Below are 17,935 nucleotides of genomic sequence, written 5' to 3'. Positions count from 1 at the left end.
CGGGCTAGCAGGGAGCCTGCTTCTCCCTCTCCCTGTGCCTCTCCCCCTGCTTGTGCTCTCTCTCTCTGTGTCAAATAAATAAATAAATCTTTTTTAAAAATAATAAATAAAAATAAAGTTCTAGCTTTGCTTGTCCCTGAATATGTTATTGATATAAACTTACAGATATCACAAGATACAAAATGGCATTCTCTCCTCCACTAATTCTTTATAATATCCATAAATATCCCCCTTGGGGATTTTAATAACTGAATAAGAAAGTAAAAATAACAAAGGAATATTACAACATAAAATCCTACCTTTAATAAAGCAACATTAAAGTAAATTCCACCTGTCTTTTCGTGTAAAGCAGATAACCCTGATGAAGAGGTGGAGTAAAGGGAACCCTCCTGCACTGTTGGTGGGAAGGTAAACTGGAGCAGCCACTCGGGAAAACAGTATGGAGTCTTAAGAGTAGAGTATTAAAATACGGAGTGTTAAAAATAGAAATATCATACAATCCAGTAACTCCACTACTGGGTATTTACCCAATGAAAACACGAATTTGAAAAAATATATATAACCCCATGTTCATTGCATCATTATTTATAATAGCCAAGATATAGAAGCAGCCTAAATGTCTATCAGTAGGTGAATGGATAAAGAAAATGTGATATATATAATATATATGTATATATACATACAATGGAATATTAGCCATAATGAAAATGAAATCTCACTATTCACAGCAACATAAATGAATCTAGAGGGTATTATGCTAAGTGAAATAAGTAGGATGGAGAAAGACAAATACCCTATGATTTCACTTATATGTGTAATCTAAAAAAACAAACAAACAAACAACAACAACAAAGCAAAATAGAAACAGACTCATAAACACAGAAAACAAACTGGTGGTTGCCGGAGGGGAAGACATGTGGGAGAACGGGTGCAATAGATGAAGGGGATTAAGAGGTACAGACTCCCAGTTATAAAATAGATAAGTCATAGGGATGAAAAGTACAGCATAGGGAATGTGGTCAATACTATTGTGATAGCGCTGTATGGTGCAGGGGTACCTACGGTTACATGGTGAGCACCGCATAATGTACAGAATTGTTGAATCACTATGTTGTACGCTTGAAACTAAGGTAACGTTGTATGTCAACTATATTTTGATTAAAAAGTGGAGAGCAGAGCACTGGGAACCTACTGCAGGCAGCCAGTAGGCACTTGGTCTTAAGAAATGAGGTTGAAGCTTTATGAACAGAGTCCCCCAATTCTGCTACCAGGTAGAAGATGGGAGCCCCAGTAGTGATCTTCTTCTGGCAAAGGATATTTTGTAAGCCATCAAGTATATGTCTGCATATCTAAGAAGTTTCAGTCATGATTCAAAAATAGGAACTCTGCCCCCATCTTTTTGATGGATCCTTAGTCTGGAGGATAAAAAAATATTACCATACAAAAGATAGACAGATAGGTAGATAGATAGATAGATAGATAGATAGATAGATAGATAGATAGATAGATGATAGGAGGGAGAAGGGAGAAAGGAAGGAAGGAAAGAAGAGTGGAGGGGAGGGGAGGGAAGGGAAGGGAAGGGAAGGAGGGAAGGGAAGGGAAGGGAAGGGAAGGGAAGGGAAGGGAAGGGAAGGGAAGAGACAAAGGGAGGGTGAACCAAGTGGACATCATTTGGGTAAAGTAGTATGCTAACAAACAGCATTTTTTTCTAGATCTCAAGCCACTAATGATACACCCTGAACACATAAGGTGTTTAAAACGGTTGTTGTGAACTTTTTATATAAACATGGATTGTGCTTAAACTGTTTGCTTTTTCTTCATTTTGATTTTTTTTTTCATATGTGAAAAGATTTGAAGAAGTGGACAGAGGTGTTTTTGAAACAGAAAATACTCCTACATCATTACATTCTGTTTTAGTGGTTATCAAGAGAAATCATTGACTTTATTAGATGAATACAAATTAAGAAATATTTTTTAAGTGAAAAAGGAAGGTGAAATGTAAACGTCAACTATTCCTATGAGTGAGATAATATTCTTGTGTGTTTCAGATTTCCAGTTTCCATGGTTCTTAATTATTATCTTTGGAATATTTGGGCTAACGATGATACTATTTTTATTCATATTTTCTAAACAGCAAAGGTAGGTGTGAAAAAGTATTTAAATGTTTTTGCCAGTGCTTAGATTTCCAAATGTGTTTCCATTCGTTATTTGATATTTTCTTTTGCAAATCATGAGTGAAAATTTTAATTAATGCAGTAAAATATTATCTTTAGTTATACATTTACCACTTTGTTGTGTTCAGCACAGAGAATTCCCGGGTGTCTGTTCGATGTGGGACATTGTATAGGACATTCGGAGGCTGAGGCTGGTGGCCTCACACCTTGTGATCGGCACCTCCTTAACAAAACTGTCATCAGAGCTGCCTCTTGATCTCTCCAAAGTCCTCAACAAACTGGCCAGTTCATTCTAGGACAGTGAGGCGGCACTGAACCGTTAGCTAAGTTTGACACAGTCCTAACAGACAAGCAAATTTAAGTGCCAAACGAAAGCCACCTAGTAAGTCAATCTAATAAACCCATTTTAGAATGCATAGGATGGCGTTTTCAAGTAAATCTGGGTTTTATTGAAATTATTAAATTTTATTTAAATTATTACAAATGACCCACATTTGTAAACACAGCTAAAATTCTGAGTTTGAAGAGATTGTATTCTCTTGGTGTCCCAAGACTCAGGTTCTAGTTATTATTCTTGCACTGCTGTTTAATGTTGTTTGAGTCCCTTCACCTCTCTGGGCTGCATGGTCTCATGGGTAATAAGACATGTTGGATTCTATGACCCTGAAATTTCCCTTGAGCTGTATGAGCTGTCACTCTATTTTTCTTCCTGAAAGAAATTCCACACAGACTACAGGATATTGTAATACAAAATATAGGAAAAGTTACCTGTACCGATTGCAAATTTTCTTACATTTAGAATATTTTTTAAGTCCCATGGGTTCATTTTGCCCCTTCTCCTAGAACAAGGGAGACTAACACTCCCAGTTTGCCTGGAACTTCCTGGTTTGGGCAGTGAAAGTCCCGTGTCCTGGAAAACCCCTCAGTTCCAGACAAACCAGGGTGGTGGATCGCCCTACCTAAAATTGAAGACATTTTCTCCAGCTGAAGCCAAGAGACATCTGCAAATTGAAAACAGGATCAATGTGAATACATTGCAAAAGCTTTTTTAATTAGTGTTGCATCTTCACTTCTATAATATAAACCAATGGGAAAGCAAAATTCATTCTGCAGAATTTGATTTTGCATCTAGCTTTTTAGCAACATTTCTTTTATAAGCACAAGTATTACAAAGCAAGACAATACAGTTTTCAGTTGTTTGGGAAAAAAATAGTAAATACATTTATAGAATCTTAAGTAATTTATATAGTTAAGTAATGCCAACCACAAAGGAGCCAAATTATTCTGTTGATTAATTTGAATGTATTGATCTGTACAGTTGATGGGCTAATTTATATGTGTCTACATATACCCACTATGTATATAAAGTAATTCACTCTTAACATTAGCTGTCAATTTTGAGTCATTGTGAAGGCCATGTAAATTTGTTATGTTATTTAATTATATTAGCTGACAATATTTCAAAAAAAAAATTATTCACTCAACAAAGAGGATTTTAATGAAAATATATTAACCTTTGTATAAGAGTGTTCCCTACGGATAATGAAGCTCTTAATTTTGACGCTTAGTCAGAATTACCAAATTGTAAAATTGCTCAAAATCTTTATTGTACTCTCAAATTTCCTGTACTAAATTAAGTTCTTTGTAGAAAAGAATTAGTTTTGTTCTTTCATTTGCCCATAAAAACCCTGGTCTCAATTTCCATGTTCCAATGAAAGTAGAAAATAGGAGAAAACAGTTGTCAGCAGGTGTGGAAAGAACATGAAGTTCTAATCATTAAAATGATACTCCAAAGAACATGGTACTTATGTCGGCCTTCCCCAGAATGTTAGGGCTCAAAAGGCTTCAGGTCCTCCTGTTGTTTGAAGTGTTGAGTCCAGGCCACTTTTCCCTTTCCAGAACATTAAGAATCAGCTATAGCGAGATTTATAATATAATTTGGATTTGAATAAAATGACAGCAGAGTCACAAAGTTTCATGCCAGGTTATCCGTACTCTATTCTCAGTCATTCCCACCGTACAACTCATCCCAGCCTTTGAGCTCTTACTAACCAGAAAAGAAAGAACTGGATTGGCCTAAAACAGAAGTGCCAAACCAGCCACCCGAAAGCCAGACTCGGCCTGCAGATCCTAATGTGTTGTTACTTTATGTTATATGGATTTGCTACAAAGTGTTTACACATCAGGGAATTTCCACACAAAAATCCAGATTTCCAGGGAATCTTTATCAACTGAAAGATCTAGTGAAACTCAGTTGACATTCCTGCATAGCCACGTGTGCTGAAGCAGAGGACCAACGGTTCCATTAGGCAAGGGCCTGTGTTCTCCCCATCCCTCCCTCTGACATTGCAACAGGCCTGCTTCATTCATTTGCATGACCCGCTTGCATCCTAAAGGCCGCGGGGCCCGTCACCCTGGCATGAAGCCCACCATCGTGCCCAGATAGCTAGCATGTGCCTAAATGCATCATCCTCTGCGAAAGCGAGAGGCACACGTAACAAAGTCCAACATCAGACATTTGGGAATCTTTGCTTCCTGTCATTACAATTGTGTTGCATTTTTCTGTTTTTGACATTTAAAATATTCATTGAGAGACGCAGGGCCAGATAACACAGCAGGATGACAGAAGGCAAAGGGCCAGGGTTTTGGAGTTAGGTACTTTGGATTTGAGCCCAGCTGTGCCAGGAATTCATGTATGATTTGAATACATTCCTTAAATCTTTAAATCTTTCCACGGGTAGTGTTACCTGCCTCCCTAGTAGCTATAAGAATTAAATAAAATGTTTAGTGTATGGTTGACAAACTTCTGTTATAAAGGGCCAGAGAGTAAAATTTTTAGGCTTTTGGGGCCATGCAGTCTAGGTCACAACTACTCAGCTTTGCCACCGTGGCATGAAAGCAGTCATAACAATGTGTAAACTAATGAATAGGACAGTGTTCCAATAAAACTTCATTTACAAAAACAGAGAACAGACCAGATTTGGCCTTCAGGCCACTATTTGCCAGCCCACAGGTTAGTGCAAAATATATCTTATGGTGTCTGGTTTATCAGAGGCATTCCAAAAAAATGGTAGCAGTTATTATTAATAATTTATTTATAGTTTTCATATATCTCCTATTCATCAGTAAAATTTGTTTTAACACTTGCCCCACTAAGTAAAACTAGTGGAGGCTACTTACAGCAATTTAAAAAAACAGAATTCGGCTTATTCCTTGGTTAGGTAAAAAGGCAGATGGAAATATTGAGAGAATGGGTTCCCTATTGAATAGATTAGACTGTCCATTCCCATTAAGTGGAATATCAGCTAATATTTCAATATCCCAAAAGCAGTTTATCATCCCTGCCCAACAGTGGCATCTCTGACTTGTAGGGTTTTTTTAAACAATAAATGAGTTGACTGGAATAGCTAATCTCTGAGCTTTTTTCCAGAGCTGCAATGTTAATTTTAAGACATAAATTCCAGTTACACTATTAACGAACTAGATAAATGAGGTATTCAAATTTATTTTTATTGAACACCTTCTACATGCCAAGAATTGTTCTAAGTGCTAGGGATACGATAAAGTGCAAGATAGGCAGAATACACATTGAAATGAATTATGGTCAAAAATAATTTAAAGGTTTCCTGCTCAGTGGGGAGTTTGCTTCTCCCTCTCCCTCTGCCTGCTGCTCCCCCTGCTTGTGCTCTCTCTCTCTGTCAAATAAATAAATAAAATCTTTAAAAAATAATAATTTAAATATTTAGAACAGAAAATTTAAGTGCATCATAGAATTGGATATGTAGAACCATATGGATAATTCAAATTTAGTCTTTCCCAACTGTAATGAACGCTGCAATGACACCTGGTTTATGAGATCATCTTAGATAATTTTATAATTAATGTGAGCTGTACGGTGCAAACTTATCTCAGTCCATCCTTTTTTGAGGGTGCAAATAATTTTGATTTCATGTGAATTGGCTCTTTTTTCTTTCTTTTTCTCTTCTTTCTTCTTCTTCTCTGAAAACTATTGATGAGATGTACATTAAAATTACCATCCTTATAGATGAAATGGAAGTTGGCTTCAGATGGAATCAAATTTCTCATTCCCAAATACTAATGCTTGCTCTTGATAAAGACATAAGGGGAAAAAAAAATTAGGAAACCATGCTTTATTTAAATTGACTTCATGTGAGGCCTTTTTTGTTGATTTCTGTTCTTTTTTTTTCTTCTATAGTTTTTCCTCATCGTTTACTACTTAATATTTTTCTTTCTCATATTCTGCATTATTGTGGAGCACCAGGATATTTGGAATAAGTAGTAGTGCCACCAATAGTTTATTCCTGTCTTTTGAAATCAGAGAATTATATAACTCTGCAGCTATGTCAAACCAAAATTTCATTTGTTTTCAAGGATTAAGATGCTGATTCTTCCCCCGGTTCCAGTTCCAAAGATTAAAGGAATTGATTCAGATCTCCTAAAGGTACTTAATAAGTTATCTAAGTGACAGATCACACTAATCAAATGCTACCTGTGTTGAGAGCTTTTGCAAGCTCTGTGTATACCGTTCCATTTTTTAACCCCTCTGGGGGAAAAAAAGTTTCAAAATAATATATCTTAAAATTATGAGAATATCTTGTATATTTAAGAGTTCTACACTCATGTGTTTTTTATTATATGGTTTTGTTACTATTGTTCTTATTGTAACCAAAATTTTAGTCTCTGGGTGTTATTTGTCAAATCCTTTAATCATTGTGAGTTTCTTTTCGTAGATCTCATTTTCTTTCTGTTTCCTAGGAAGGAAAATTAGAAGAGGTGAACACAATCTTAGCCATTCATGACAACTATAAACCTGAATTCTACAACGATGACTCTTGGGTTGAATTCATTGAGCTGGATATTGATGACCCAGATGAAAAGACTGAAGGATCAGACACAGACAGACTTCTCAGTAACGACCATGAGAAGTCACTCAACATCCTTGGAGCAAAGGATGATGACTCTGGACGTACCAGCTGTTATGAACCTGACATTCTGGAGACTGATTTCAATGCCAGTGACGTGTGCGATGGTACATCAGAGGTTGCTCAACCACAGAGGTTAAAAGGGGAAATAGATCTTTTGTGCCTTGACCAGAAGAATCAAAGTAACTCACCTTCTACTGATACTGCCCCTAATACTCAGCAGCCCGGCGTTATCCTGGCAAAGGAAAACAAACCAAGACCACTTCTGATTAGTGGAACTGAGTCAACTCATCAAGCTGCCCATCCTCAGCTAAGCAATCCGAGTTCACTGGCAAACATCGACTTTTATGCCCAGGTAAGCGACATTACTCCAGCAGGGAGTGTGGTCCTTTCCCCAGGCCAAAAGAATAAGGCAGGGATAGCCCCGTGTGACATGCCTCCGGAAGTGGTCTCGCTCTGCCAGGCAAACTTCATCATGGACAACGCCTACTTCTGCGAGGCAGATGCCAAAAAGTGCATCACTGTGGCGCCTCACGTCGAGGCTGAATCACGCGGAGAGCCAAGCTTTAACCAGGAAGACATTTACATCACCACAGAAAGCCTTACCACTGTCGCTGGCCAGCCCGGGACAGCAGAGCGGGCTCCAAGCTCCGAGATTCCTGTCCCGGACTATACCTCCATCCACATCGTACAGTCTCCACGGGGCCTCGTGCTCAATGCCACGGCCTTGCCCTTGCCTGACAAAGAGTTTCTCTCATCGTGCGGCTACGTGAGCACAGACCAACTGAACAAAATCCTGCCGTAGCCTTTCTTCGATTTCCCACAAGCTACATATTTAATGGTAAAGAGTTGGCTGGGGCATGAGTGCTTAAACCAAAACAATGTTTAAACCTTTTTGGGGGGCTGGGGGAGTGGATTCTAAATGCCTTTTCCTGAAATGTTGAAACATAATATTAAAAAAAAAGAAGAAGGCCTAATCAGATAGATATTCCTATTGTGAATTGTAAATATTTTAAAGAATCGTCTCAAAGACTGTTTAGTGGCAGTGATTGTCTTGTTAATGTGGGTGTTAATTTTGTGATACTAAGCATTGAATGGCTGTTTTTAATGTATAGTAAATCATGCTTTTTGAAAAAGCGAAAAATCAGGTGGCTTTGCAGTTCAGGAAAATGGAATGCAAATCAGAGCACAGGCTAATTTTTTTTTTAAAGTCATTGGGAGCTAAAATTATAGGTAAGAAGGCAAAAAATAGTTTGGATATGTAAAACATTTATTTTGACATAAAATTTATAAAGATATTTTTAATAGTTTACACTTCAAGCACGGCTATTTTGTATCACACTACACACTGTGTACTGTAGTTCATGCTGACCCATCTAAAGAATGTAGCAGCTAGTCTAAAGCTAGTTTACTGCTTTTGGTCAGTACACCTAAAGAAAAACAAATAAACAAGTTAGTTTTTTACCAGGCCCTTTTTATACCTCCCCAAAGTCCTTACACAGTTCTCAAATGATTGTTCTTACCTCCATTACTGGAACAGGCTCATCTTATTGAAATTTTTTTAAAAATATTTGTTAATTGAGAAGACTTTAAGATGGTTGCACAACTTATTGTGAACCAAAACTGACAGACAAAAACAAAAACTCTTTCTTACCGAATTTTGGTTTATGCCAGAGAGCTCCACACTAGGAGAAGGAGGAAGGCTAGCCGGGCCCTGTGGGCAGGCTGCTGGGTGCCCCTGTTGCCCGTGAAGTGAGTTTTTAATGTGGGCAGGTCCTGAGAGGTGGGCCCCACAACCTCTGTGGTAGCATCTCTCCAGACACGACTGGATCTTATGACATGGTTACCGAAGAAGGGACTAAAGTACAAAAAGCATTTTGTAAGTTGAAGCAGGTCGAAGCGAAGTTAAACCAGATCATGGAATAAAAAGTTCAAGAAATAGGTTTTTGTTTCACAGCCAATAGCCAGACATATACCCACTCTTCCTGGTAATAAGAAACAGAAGGAACAAGATTTTAAATCCCCACGGAGAAGTCAAAATTTTCTTAAACCCGGAGCGGAAACTTTCTTCCTCACCAAACCCTTTCTCGGGTTTATTTAAAGTAGCAAACGAAGAAGTCTCCTCATTTTTTATTTCCCTCTGAGTGGCTTGGCCTCAAAGCGGGTAGTCAGAAGGAAAGGAAGAGGCCTGAAGTATTGTATAAATTATTGTTCAATCCCTTAGTAACCTCAGCATCAATCTTAGGAGCGTTGGGATCGCTCCCCAAAAGGTTTGTCAAAGGAGAAGGATCTCATCTCACTGAAGAATGCTTCTCACTTTAAGTATTTTTTTTTTTTTACATTTAATGAAACTTTAAAGTTAGCTGTAACTTAAATAGTATTTGCCATTTAGCTCAGACCTTTTTAGGAAACAGGCTTAATGGTTGGTAATTTTAAATTCCCTCTTTCTTGCAGGAAGGACAGTGAAAAGCTAGAACTGGGTGTTCCAAGTTCAACATGTTACTTTGTAATAGGTGTTTAATAGATTTTCTGCTACCTTGCTGCTATGGTTTTCTCTAAGAGCTACATAATTTCGTTTCATATACAATTTCATCAGTGTAGACCTAATTCAACTTAAAACCGTGTGCTTGGGAAAACTATCTTACTATTTCACAATAGGCTGACAACAGTTTCTATAGCCAAAAATAGCTAAATACCTCAATCAGTCTCAGAATGTCATTTTGGTACTTTGCTGGCCACACAAGCCATTATTCACTAGTATGACTAGTTGTGTCCTGCAGTTTATATTTAACTTTCCTTATGTCTGTGGATTTTTTTCCTTCAAAGTTTAATAAATTTATTTTCTTGGATTCGTCATGGCATGCTTCTATTGTCAAACCCCCACATGAAAAGCACCCTCAGCCAGACTGCACACTCTTCCGTTCTTCTCACTGGAAGGGGAGCTTAGCACAATTGGCTTAAACACATTGGCAGGGGATGTGGAGATTTTTGCTATGTGCTGGCAGCTCCCTACCTCTCTTTTTTTGAGGAAACAGGAGCCCAGCTCAAAAATATTATTCTGGCTTGCCTGGACGGTGCCTTCTCCTCAGGCTGCAACACCCCATGGGCGGAGGCTCTCGGAGCCATGTTTTGGATGCGTCATCGCTTGCGTGACATGGGGAGTGAGGGCCGTGTGGAGCAAAAGGTGGTGCTTGACGCGGTGTTTAAGTGACCTTTCTAGCTGGAGCGTGTTGCCTGGGAGGGGGGAGAGCAGCTCCTCCGTACCACGCCCACGGGAGCCCAAGTCGGTCTGTCAGACCAGCTACTTGTCATCACCGGAAGCAGGTAAGTCAGGCCTGTGTGGGGAGGCTGGGCAGGCAGGTTGCGCACGGCCTGAAGGAGCGGTAAAGCCACGAAGCCAGATTCCTCTTCCGGGACGGGCTCCAGGCGGGTCACCTAATCAGTCGCAGTCTCCTGTGCAGGCGCTGGGTCCCGCGAGGCGAGAGTCTGGGACGTCATTGAGAAGCCCCTGGAGCGATTATTTATGGCTGCAGCAAGCGGAGTGCAAACTGCCCCAACTCTTCGTTTACGCTGGAGGGTTTACGTTCAATACGGAAATAAAAATTCTCTACGTGCTGCGTCTGCCCTTTGAGCGACTATTGTCCGAAAGAACCCGGGGTGAGGCCTCGAGGTTTCCTACTTCCTTACTTGGAAATACAGTTGAGAACATCATCTCCCTTCTGTCACTAAGATACTGGAACATACACTGCCTTAAATTTACAAAACCGGCAAAAGCTCACCACTCTCGGCGCCAAACATTTATTTCTTACATATGCTTTTCAGAAGTCAGCCTTGTAGGTATTACAGGTTTTCGTTCACATGAGGTGCTTCGAGGTATCAGGAGGGAAGGGGGAGGAAGACCTGTTTACTTCCCTTGGATCGAAGGCCACAACCCTTTCTATGACAGAAGATTAATGGCACGTTGAAGATGTCTACACGTGTGTTTCTGTATGTGAACTTCTCCGTGGTTCTACTAAGACTAACACTGGAGTCTACTCACAATTTATAGTATTTACATATTTACATAGTTTTACACCAAAATACTAAATGTTCATGTTCTCTATGTAAGGTAAGAAATGGGGGGAAACTGCACATAACTTAAATCCAGTTGGTTTAGTTTAGAACCCAAGATTCTGCATAATTTGCTCAGTCTTTGCTAGCGTAGTATGTAAAGGCTGTGTATAAAGGGTTCAGCTTCTGAATAAGACTTTGACCTTTGGTTAACATTGCAGCTCTGTTCTTTGGGAAATCTAATAAGAGTATTATGCCAACTATATTAACATAGGCAATTAACACCTCCACGTCTCTGCTTATACCTCTTCCTGCTTATACCTCTTCCTGGAACTTGAAAAGTTCCCAGTTAACCAAACGTGCCCGTCAGAATTTTCCTCAACTTTCATGGCCCAGCTGAAATGCCTCCTTCATGCAGCCCCCAAGTCCCTTCAGCTTAAGTGATCGTTCCTCCCTCTAAACCATTTTTAATGGTTTTAACACTCTGGTCGTTAGCTCACCTAACAACCATGTAAGATGGATTTACCAACATGTATTCTGGGGCATAACCATTCTCTGAAATGTTCTTATGTGAGTAATTCTGTGGTCACATAAGTTTGGAAAACATATCATTCTACACTTCCCTCTGGGAGAGCCAGTGTGTCTATTGACATTTTAAAGCTTTTACAACACACACACACACACACTCACTGACTTAAATTTAACACATCATTTCCAGCTTTATTTAACAGCAAAAAATACAATGATGAAAGATACCCATTATTGCATCTATTAACATTTGGGAAAAGCTGCTCTGAGAATTTGTAGACTTAACGTGAAATAAAATTATAATGAATTTCAGATGAATGTGAATCTGAACAAAGCATCTTTATGTGATGCCATTAAACTTTCTCCATAAAACTTCTTAAATAAAAGGCAAAGCAGCTACATCTTTGAAATAACCACAGATTCTTTGCAACTCAGATACATAACTGTTTTTCATATATGGAATGACATTTTCTAAGAACTCGGAGGTCATAGAGCATTCGTTGTCTTCTCTGTGGCAATGATTATCTCCTTGCTGAAACAGACTGCATTTCCCGCCTCTTCGCTGGAAGACTAGAGGCGAGGGTGAACACATGGGACTCACCAACATCAACAAATTCTCAGTCTCACTCGGTGCACCTAGTTTCGTCTGAAAGGTTTACAGCACTGAGAAATGCTTATATCACTGTCCATAAAGAGGAGCATATTTTGCTGTAAAGCTACAGAATAATATGTCCCTGTTATTGCCTGAACAAAAATAATTCCCTCCTTACTGCTGTCTGCTGAGTTAAAAAAAAAAAAAATTACCCAACAGCACTTCAAACATAATAGATTTGTGCACAGTAGTCCCAGGAAGCAGTCTTTGTAGGATATACAGAAAAGCAATTTCCTATTGATTTTTTTTAAAAAAGAATCTGCACATGAATTGTTCTGTGGGCATTAAAAGATTTTACTACCATTTTCTGTAAGGATGAAATAATTCATCAGGAAATTGCATGCACTTTGGCTTTCCTGGTACTACTGTGATCAAAAATCCAAAGGAGAGGGATTTGTAATGTTAGCCTTCTTTTTTTAAAAATGGTACCAAATGATAAAAATGATTTGCATCGGATTTTGATTTCATAAAGCACTTTCATATGTATTATTTCATTTAAACAGAACAAATCTGTGTTGTAGGCAACTCAGGACTTTACTTTTAACATTTTACAGGACAGAAGACCAAGGCTCAGAAAACCTAAGAGATTTTCCCAGAGTTAACTAAGTGGTAAGAGATGAAGCCAGGACAAAAACACAGACCTTCAATTAGTCCTGTATTCCAAAAACAGGGGAGGAGATAACATTTCTTGTTGGGGGAAAGCTTCTGATCCTGTTCAGAGTGTGGAGAAAATGGAAAATAGTTTTATAATCTCCATGGATCCAAAGAACTACCTGCTAAAGACGAAAGGTTCTTTTTCTGATAAATAACCAGTGGCATGTTGATAAATGTTCAACAACCACTTCTCTGGGGGGAGAGAAGGGAGGTCAGATTGCTGGCATTTGCCAGTTTCTATCATGTAAATACTCCCGATGTGGCTGATTTTAAACTATCAGTTTGATCACTGAACATAAAATTGGGAAGAAATTGTACAAAAGGCTTTATGAGACCGTGTGAACCAGCTCCAGCACACCATTGAGTCTACACAACCTTATAAATCCATCTAATGGATGACATTTTTTATAATGAGTAGACACCATTTCTAGCTAACATTTATTAAAGCACTTTTCACGTGCCAGACACTGGTCTAAGCACTTAGCATACATGAGTTTAGTTTAATCCTCACAACAATCCAACAAGGTAAATTCTATTATTCCAAGCTTACTGATGTGGAAACTGAGGCAGACAGAGTCTAATGAATTTGATCAAAGTCACAAAATTAAGAAATATTAGAAGGCTGCCTGGGTGGCTCAATTGGTTAGGCATCCGACTCTTGGTTTTGGCTCAAGTCATGATCTCAGCGTCATGGAATGGAGCCCCATGTCTGGCTCTACACTCCGCAGGCAATCCTTTTGGGATTCTCTCCCTTTCCTTCTTCCTCTGTCCCCCCCCCTTCCTCTCTAGCTCCAGAGCCTATGCTCTAAACTCAGTGCTCACCACCTTCCAGATGATAATTGTGTCCAGATTGGATGTACGTGATGAGACAAAAGTCAGCCAACTACTGAACTCTTACTAATCCAAGCAGATAATTCTCGTTTGGTATTGTTAATCTTTACATAAGAGCATCATCCTCCTGTACCCTCAGGGATAACCATCTAGATTCAATATCTAGGGAAAATAGACTGACAAATGCTACTTCTGAGCCTTCCATTGGACCATGGTGATTTCATCTTGTGCCTCTCCCGTTTGCTCCAAGTTTGTTGCTGGCCACTGAACGCCACTGGACCACAGACCTCCTTGCACTAGTGATACAGTGAACTGGGGTAGGTCAAATTTCTTGATACTCTCTGCTCCCTTTATTTACCAAAGCACCTCCAAACGAGGCTGTGCAGGAAAGTGTGATTCACAGTTCCCTTTCAGTCACCAAATGTGGGGGTAGAGAAGAAGCGGACCCCAAGTATTCATTCCCTGCGCATGAACTCAGTGCTTCCAGCTGACGATCCCTCAGAAGATGATCCAGAATTGGTAGCTAAGGTAAGAGGCTGTGCAGGCCACTTCAAGCCTGATCCGTGTGTGGGCAACACCTCTCCTGGGAGGCCAGGGATGGCCCTGTTCTGGGAGCCAACAGCCATTGTCTCTCTCTGGACCTTGCTTTTCCCATTCGTTAAATGTTCTGGGCAGATAATCCAGAAGTATGCCATTCAGTATAGTAGCCACTAGCCACATGTGTCTTATAAGTATTAAACACATGCTGGATTCTAAGAGAGTACAAACAACAACAACATGAAGAACATAAAATATCTCATTGATAAATTTGTATATTGATTACATGTTGTAATGATAGTATTTTGGATATACTGGGCTAAATGAAATTTAGTACTATAAAAATTTTAAGGTTGTGATTGACTAGAGGGAATTACAACATTCCCAAAGAAATTTTATTTTATGGAGCATGTGAACACATGAAGAAAGTAAACAAGGTTACTCTCGTGTTACTCAGTAGAGTTCCTCTCACAAACATCCCCAAGCCATTGCCTTCCCCACCTTCCTTCCCGAGGCTCACCCTTCTCTCTGAGAGCCCAACCTCCTTCAAACCAGTCAAGTGTGATGATCTCACTTCTTTAGAAAATCCCTACCTATTTCCACAAAGTTTGGTTTATCTCATACCCTTACCTCCACCCCCAATCATTGGTGAGGCAATACAGGGTCAGTTATCTTCCTTCACAGTTGAAAGGTAAAGACATTGAGTTTCCTCAGTGTGTAAAGGGTCACAGTGCCGTGAGAGGCAGAAGCAGACTTGGCCCTCTGTCTTCAAAGCCAGCCTTCTCACTAAATCACAATGCTTCCGTCGTGCCTCCCTTACCCCAGGGACAAGCATATCCATAGATAATCACCTAGGAGCCAACACCATAAAGAGGTTTTAAGAACAGTTACTGTGTGCCTACTCTGTACCAGGGATTTTCTAGATGAAGAGGCTATAAGTGCAACGCCGGTTCTGCCCTCAAGATCACACTGGAGACAGGGTCGAACAGATAGCCAATGCACACTGATAAATCAGTGTTAGCGCTCTACACGGAACGTAATGAAAGCACAAATAAGCTGGCAAATCATCTGCCTAGAGCATTTGAAGAAGTTTTTGGTATAAGCTGAAGAAAAAAACGTACAGCCATATGTACTGCTCATATTTCTGCCTATTGGAAGGATTGTCTTCACTATGGTTTTTCTAGGACATTCCTGATTGTGACCACAAATGTGGAGGGTGCTAGCATATCACGCAACACCATCTGTACCAGACCTGAATCCTTCCCTCCGTAGTCAACTGGTTACAAGAAATTGCTCATGAGATGGGGCGCCTGGGTGGCTCAGTTAAGTGACCAACTCTTGATTTTGGCTCAGGTCATGATCTCAGGGTTGTAGATCACACCCGAGGGCTCCACACCCAGCATGGAGTCTGCTGGAGATTCCCTCTCTGCCCCCTCCGCCTGTTCACATGCTCTCTAAATTAATTAATTAATTAATTAATTAATTATTGAAGGAAGGGAGGAAGGGAGAAAGGAAGGGCAGAAGAAAGGGTGGAAGGGAGGAAGGGAGGGAGGGAGGGAGGAAGGAGGGGCAGGGAGCACGCAGGAAGAGAAGTTGTAAGTTTGAAACACCCGTTCATGCAAATTCTTTGTGTGTTCAGTGGCCGCTCAAACCCACGTTTAGACCCCTTCCCCTTGACGATGGATTGCTGCCGCACGCTCCCCAACTGAAAACATGATGAGCAGTTAACACATAGTTCGTGACTGGCAGCTTAGTTCCACGGCCACTCGATGGCCCCTGGTCAGGCATTCATACTCTGCCAGGATCCAGTCTCCAACCAGGGACTGTTTCTCAAAACATAGTAGGCAACAGAGAACATAGGTTGCTCCAAAACCCTAGGGATCTGTACCATGATTCTCCTACTGGCGCTATTCAGAAACTCCATACAGCATCTCCATTTGCCACAGAAACTTTGAGTATTGTTGAATCTGTGTCACAACTCTTGGTTGGCAGGGCTGTTTGTACCACATCCTGGAATTGCTGAAGGCTCTTCCTCTGGGCCCATGAAAATCCAGCAGCCATACGCGCTACTAAATAAACGTTTCAGAGCAGCAGCACACCCAGATGCAATACATATGGTCGCCAAAATGCAAAGAACCCTGCCGAGCATTTTTAGTGCCCGCAGTTCAAAGTGCAATAACTAGTTTTATACTTTGAAAGAGATAGTTTAACATGTTCCAGACCCCTGACCCTGCCCCCCAATCACTTACATTCTTAGACCATCCAGGCTAAAGAACAATTCAAATACAAAATGATATGGAGCAGGTAAGGGCCAAAGAGCCTTCTTCTAATGCACATTTTAGTCCTGACACTGTTCTTTGGCTTCTTGACACCATGAGTGATTATTGATGTCTTCGTAAATCTTTTACTTCCATCCCTCTTATCTTACCTCACTGGTCCTTTGTTTTAGTTAAAACTCTTGGTTACAAGTAACAGAAACCAAAGGCTGGCTAAAGAAAAAAGGAGAATTGATCTATCAAGGCACAGTGGTGTCTCATAACATCCAGGAACAGGAATGAAGAGCCTCATGATGAATTGAAATGAGAAATTGAAAAGGTGTTGAAATCCTGGAAGAAAATTCACTCCATCATTCAGTTTCTCTTTCGCTCGCTCTCTTTTTCTCTTTCTCTCCCCCACTCCCCTGAAAACTTGATTTTCTGTTCCCCAGTACAATTGGAAGTAGAAGGCAGCCTCCACGTGGCTCCTTGGTTGGTATCACTTCTTTTCCAGCCAGACCAAAAGAATAGCTAATGATGTTTCAATTTCCATTTTAAACATCAGGAGGAGAAGGACTTTGCCCAGTTTGGGTTTGATTTTCTTTTTTTTTTTTCTTTATTTTCCTCATTGCCTTTTGGTATTAAACAAACATCTGTGCCCAGCTTCTTTTAAATCTACTACATTCTGAATTGACCTTTTGAGATTTACAGAAGGAATTTGTTTTTGGAAGAGCAAGTGATTCCTAGGGTCAACATATGGAAAGAGGAATTAGCCACTTGCCAAGTTTGGGCTACTGGTACCGGACCACCAGTCTAGAAGAAAACAGAATCCAGCCAGTTTTCTCTGGTGGTGCAGCCAAAGGACATTGATCAAAGCATGTTTTTTTTTGTTTACATCTGTTCCATTTTAGTTGACTGGAGCATATGATAAAATGGGTTTCTTTCTGATTAACTTTTCAGAAGTTAAATTCTTTACTTAAGAATAATCTTAATATATGTGGTTGAATTTACCACAGTAAATTCTTCACCTACCAAGTGTTCCACATCACTACTTAGTGTGGCAAGAGGAAAGAGTTTCAGAAGGAATTGTAGCTCTTACAAAATCAGCATAGTGACGCATAAAAATCAAAGGAAAAGTGGGTGACTCTTAGCTAAATGTTGAGCAGAAAATAAATATTTTGATAGTTTGGGTGCATGTGAGGGAACTGGAGTGTTTTAGTTGTCATCTCATCTTTGAAGAGCATATATTTGAGAGGTAAGATGTAATCACAGATGAGGAGGATGAAAAAATCTGGCCTGTGGACTGACCAA

General features: G+C 39.9%; 1 protein-coding gene across 6 annotated transcripts in view; it reads left to right on the top strand.

The window, feature by feature from the left end:
* GHR (growth hormone receptor) overlaps positions 1-9,921 on the top strand; it is a 271,175-nt gene extending 261,254 nt beyond the window's left edge. For 3 of the 6 annotated variants that reach the window (XM_034655621.1, XM_019802258.2, XM_011228065.3), the window contains 3 exons: positions 2,049-2,139; positions 6,567-6,636; positions 6,951-9,920. In XM_034655621.1, coding sequence (XP_034511512.1) covers positions 2,049-2,139; positions 6,567-6,636; positions 6,951-7,922 — 1,133 coding nt within the window. In that variant the 3' untranslated portion in view covers positions 7,923-9,920. 6 annotated transcript variants of the gene reach the window in all.
* The last annotated feature ends 8,014 nt before the right edge of the window (positions 9,922-17,935 follow it).

This window comes from Ailuropoda melanoleuca, chromosome 3 (assembly GCF_002007445.2).
Source record: "Ailuropoda melanoleuca isolate Jingjing chromosome 3, ASM200744v2, whole genome shotgun sequence".
Classification (NCBI taxonomy): Eukaryota; Metazoa; Chordata; class Mammalia; order Carnivora; family Ursidae; genus Ailuropoda; species Ailuropoda melanoleuca.
This window is presented reverse-complemented; position numbering and strand designations above follow the sequence as displayed.